A 5,294-nucleotide genomic window follows, 5' to 3' on the forward strand; every position below is an offset into this window, starting at 1 on the left:
CCAGAATGAAGCCACAGTTAGAGATGGATCTGAGAGTGAATCCACACACCCTTGAAACTTTGTGGACATTTGGTTCCAAACTTTATAGCTCTTATAATAGGCCCAAACTGGAACCGCACATCCAAACACCCTCAAACTTTGGGAAAGAGATCTGAATCTAAAAGCTGCTGCTCACTCCAGAGATCAGCAGAACAGACGTGGTTCACACACACAATCCGGCAGCCCAGGAAATGCCGGGGATTTCACTAGGCTGTTGGGGGCTATTTGATTACAGCACACAGAAAGAGAGAAAGCAGACATGCCTTTAGGAGCTTAATTATAGAAAGCCAGTCCACTTCTTGGGAGGAAGCCAAGCAAGAAGGGGTTAACCCAGCAGGCTTCCATTCCTCCTCCTACCCACACACAAGAGACTTTCTAAAATTCACCATCTCTTTCTCTGCTTTTGCAAAACAGATGTATGCTGGGGAGGCAGGGTCCTCTTCCCAGTCCTCTCTCCTTCCCACTGGAACCTGCACTACTGTCCATCATCAACATCTTTAGGGTAGGTAACAAAGGAACATAACTTGGCTGAAGATTTTCTGGGAAGGAAGTATAAAAGAAGGCACAGGAAGGCCACCATGGGTTCTCTCCCCCATCTCTCCTTAGCCCCGCCTGCCTCCTTTCTAGGCTCCTGTCCTTATTAGTTCGATTTTTCCATTTTTGTTGTGTTTGGGGAAAGGCTCCAGCTGCTGCAAAGCCAGGAGAGCAGCCGCTTTCTGTAGCTCCTGGCACGTCTCTGTAGGGAAGGAGTCTGCAGTGGGCTGTTTACAGGAGCGTGCCCTCTGGGGTTGGTGTAGGATGGGTGACCCCATCTGTAGATGGGAAGCAGAAGGGCAGCTGATACTGTGGTCCTCCTTGTTGCAGTCTGGCCAGACCCTGCCCCAGAGATCCCACCAGACCAGAGTGAAAGACTAGGCTAAGGGTGTGGGGCAGAAGATGCTTCCCAGAAGGGTGATGGGGAGGGAAGACAAATGGTTGGTTTAGATTAAAGGGATTTATAGCGCTGAGGCTACAGGTTGGAGTTGGGTCCCTTGCTTCTTAATTCAAAAAAGGTTTGTAAAATACCCTTCCCCTCCTGCCCCCTTCGACTGCAGCTACAGGTACCAATCTAGCCACTGCTCCCCTTTATACTCACTCTCCTACCACTGTCAAGATCTACTCTGAACATATTAGCAAATGCCCCCTTCCCCCAGGATATCCTCAGCTTTCTTCCTCCTGCAGGCAGTTGTAGCCTCCCCTCCCTGCCTAATGGTTTAGGATCCAGTGCCAGCTCACCTACTTCATGCATTCGTTTCAAACGATAGCTGGTGCAGACTGCCTGTGGCTGGGCCAGCCCAGCAGAGGGCCAGAGAGACATCCCATTAACCCTGGGCTGAAGATCCAGTGCTTTTAAGCCTTCTTTGTATGCCACAGCCCTGCTCCACAGTGAAGGGCAGACCAACCTGGTATCTTCTCCTACTGTGCAATGCATCTAGTGGGAGGGCATGCCCTCCTCTGACCTTCCCCTGCTGCCTGTGCCCCCAGTCATACTCCTCAAGGAGGGCATGGCAGCCAGGCACCAGCTCCTCCTCTCGGTGCTAAGCCATGCTCCGCAGAGGAGGTCACACCACCCTGCTACCTCAAGTTTCAGCCTCGCTTACCACCCTCCCATCCCACATCAGAGGTGCTCCCTTTTCCTTTAGCTCTTTGGGGTTCACTGCCTCCCCCCCATTGCTCATTGAGTGTACTGCTCCTCCCTGTCTCCACTAAACACAGAGATGGCGTCTGCTTGTCCCTAAAACTTCCTAGGAACTCCCCACGTTGCATACATTCATTTTGAAAATCCAGTAATGGCCTTTGGTCCGGGGCATCGTGGTTCTCTTGGAGAAGGGGGCCTGGGATCCAGGTATGACCAACGTCTTTTTGACACCAATCCAAGCATTTCGAGGCTCTTTCAGCCCTCTCCCCCCCCCCCCCCCCCCCCCCCCCATGCACCAGAGACAAAGGCAGAGACATAGGGCACTAGTTCTGTAACTCGGCCCCAGCTCAGCAGCTTCTTGGAAAATTTCAGCTGGATGGAGCCAGGTTCCTTGCAGGTGTCAGATCTCCAGTGCCGCGGTTCTCAGCTCGAGACAAAGCCGCTCTTTAGAAGTGCTGTGAGTGGACGCGGAGACAGGCAGCTCCGCTTTCTCCGGTGACTTTTTTAAACTAGTTCCAGCACTTCCACCCAGAGCCTGTTGCTCTTCGAAAGTGAGCTTCTCGGGAGAGCCTGCTGTATCGCCAGCCGCGCCTCCCTGCTGCTTGCAGAGGTGACTTGTAATCCTTCCTGGGGACCGGGGCTGCACTTGTACTGGCGGTGACATGGCTCGGCTCAGGCAGCAAACAAGGGCAGGCAGGAGCCAGACTCTCAAGTGCTGGTGTGGCCCACAGAGCCCCCCCCACCTACACCATGGGGCGCAGGAAGAAGGGAGATGTCACCAGCCTGGGTCTACCGGTTGGGGTATCGTCTCCGCACCTCCCCAGGCCCGCATCATAGGGCTCCCTGCTCTAAGGAGAGAGGCTCCTCTCGCTGCCTCTGCCGCTGCCTTTCCCGCTTGGCCCGCCAGCAGATGTAAGCGGCCACCAGCAGGCCCACTCCAAACATCAGGGTGGCCACCGAGACCGCCTTGGCGATGTCCATCTGCGGCCCATTGATGATGAAGGTGATGCACGTCGCTGCGACGCCGATGACCAGGGAGACGATGCCGAAGGGGAAAATGCACCGGTACCAGGATTTCTCAGTGCCCCCCGTGGCCAGAGCCAGCTTATTGAGCGTAGCCGTGGAGTCCGTGGTGGTGGTCAGAGGCAGCGCTGGCTTCCCTCCTTGCAGACAAGTGAGCGAGTTGGACTTGCAGCCCATCATATTGGCAAGCAAAGCAAAAGCAGCCAAAACAAGGGGAGGGAGAGCCGGGCGTGGGAGGACCCCGCGCCACCACTGCTGGGCTGCTCTGTGAATGAAAGCAGAGCCGCGGGTCCTACATGGTCCGCCTTTGTCTCAGCTCAGTACTCGCTCCCTCCTCCCAGGGCCACAGCTAGCAGCTCGCTGGCTGCCTCTCGCTTACTGCTGGGAGCTTTGGCTCTGGCTCTTTTGCTGTAACGCTGAGCGGGGATTGGCAGATGAGAGAGGTGAGATCATGCCTGTGGGAGGGAGCCTGTGCAGCCGTTAACTGTTTCAGGAGCTCTGGCCAGGGGTTTGCCCGGAGCCCCGGCTAGGATGGTTCTAGGGACTCATCTTGGAGTGAGTTTTCACAGTTCTCAGTTGCTTGTACAACTCTAATCGTTTGCTGGGCACTTAGCAAAGGGCAGCCCCCCCGCCCCCCCAGGAGGGAGTGAAATCAATGCCTATGGCCCTCCAGTGTTCAAGTCCAGCATGTGGGATTCCTCCTGCTAGGTGCCACCAGGAGCCTGTTCCACACCACAGCATTTGGGGGTTGACAAGGCCCCCAGTCTTCCCTCTAGGGACTGGTGTTCCCCATCTCCATCCCCTCCCCCCGCCCTCTCCTTCCACTATCAGAAGCCCCACACTCCTGAGCTGGGCTAGCAGAAAACAATCTTCTGACACTGATGCAGTTCCAAGTAGGATTTCAAGCAGGCAAGTCCATATGTTAAGACCCAAAGTACCAGGCGATGGAAGACTGAACCAGTCCCTAGGGGAGGTTTGTCCATATCACACCGCCTCATATAACTCACAACTGGGAATCCACTCAGGAGGCCCAGAGCTGAGGCAGCCTGGCGTGTTACAGGTTGTTCTGTGTTTGTACAGCACCTCCCACGAAGGGCTCATTGCTGGCACTGCGAGTGCTCCCATAATACAAATAAATCAATAATGAAAGATTCGGGTGCCCTGGCAGAGCTGAGTGTGGGGAAATCAGGACGGGAAAAGCAGGGGATTGTCGGTGGTAAGAAGTGAGGTGCCCACGCAGAGCGACACACTGGGAACTTGCCAAGTGCCTGCCTGCAGTATCTCTGGACCAATGTTCCTAGTCTCCATTTCTCGAGTGCTAAAATCTTAAGTAAAATGTTGTTACTATCAGTTTAAAAAGTACCTAAAGGATCCCAGCTCCCCTACAGTGTGAGGGCACTGAGCCATGCCCTTTCAATGACAATCGCTGCATGTGGGACCTACTAATGCATAAACTGGTGGCAGAACAGCACTGTGTCCCTCCCCTCTGACCCTGCTCAACATGTCTGAGGAGCCCCCAGTACTCTGGGAAGGAAAGGTAAAAACAAGGGCTGGAGAAAGAGGTGACATGGAAAAGGGGAGAGGAGAGAGGAGAAGGGCTGTGGAGGGGGAGGAAAAGAGAGGGGGAAGTGAGAGCAGAGAAAAGATGGGGAGAAGGAGTAGGAGGGAGGTGGGTCACGGGAAAAGCATGGCACAGAAAGAGACGGAGAAACATGAAAGAGTGAAGGGACTTTGTACACAGCTTGGCACTGGACAGCAGCACAGAGGAGAGCCAAGTACAGAGCTCCTTTCCTTGGACTCCTTTGCATTCCTGCCGCGTTTTCAGTGATTCTCCACTCTCGCTAGGGGATGAAGGCTGGGGGTGGGGATGGGGAGGCTAGGGGTGGGAGTGAGTGGGTCATCTCTGAATAGAGGCCTCCGGCCCTCTCTCACCAACCTTCCCCATCTGAGGAGCCATGGACAGAGCCGTCCTCATTGGCAGGGTATTTTCCTTTTCTTCTGAATGGAAATGGGGCCAGGGCTGGGGTGAGCAGAGAAAAGACCGTTCGTCTCACCTCCATCTGTTTCTCCTAAGCAGCTGCTTTAACTAGATCATCATCAAGGAGCAGAATTAGAGACAGGAGTGAGCTGGAAGATTTTGATCTGAATCTAGATCAGAACTTCCCCAAAGTTCAAAGGGGATTCTAGCCAGGAATCAAACGTCAGAGGTGCAACAGGAGGACAAATACAAGGAGAGAGCGAACAGAACAGTTAGGGGGCCTGGGCCTGAGGCAATGGAAAGTGAGCTGGGCAGAGAAGGGGAGGAGAGCACAGAGGAAGGGGAAGGCAGATGGTGAACCAGGAGAAGGTACAAAAGGGTGGAGAGCCATGCCGGAAGAGGAAGGATGTTACAGTGGTTAGTGCACTAGCCTAGGACTTAAGACCTTGGCTCAGTTACCTGCTCAGCCTCTTCATAGCTGGCAGGCTGAGCAGCTCCTCCAGCCTAGGGCAGGTTTTCTTCCTTGTTCCCTTCGAACGGATTTAACCTCTTCCCTGCCTGACTCCATATGGCACA

The 5,294-nt window shown here is 54.4% G+C and overlaps 1 protein-coding gene across 1 annotated transcript; it reads right to left on the bottom strand.

The window, feature by feature from the left end:
* Window positions 1–2,548: 2,548 nt before the first annotated feature.
* LOC112105905 (transmembrane protein 100-like) lies at window positions 2,549–2,920 on the bottom strand. Its single transcript, XM_024198906.1, has one exon. It carries the CDS (start codon window positions 2,918–2,920, stop codon window positions 2,549–2,551), a length of 372 nt encoding a protein of 123 aa, XP_024054674.1.
* Window positions 2,921–5,294: the final 2,374 nt, after the last annotated feature.

This window comes from Terrapene carolina, unplaced genomic scaffold, assembly GCF_002925995.2.
Source record: "Terrapene carolina triunguis isolate 2854851 unplaced genomic scaffold, T_m_triunguis-2.0 Scaffold67, whole genome shotgun sequence".
Taxonomy (NCBI): domain Eukaryota; kingdom Metazoa; phylum Chordata; order Testudines; family Emydidae; genus Terrapene; species Terrapene triunguis.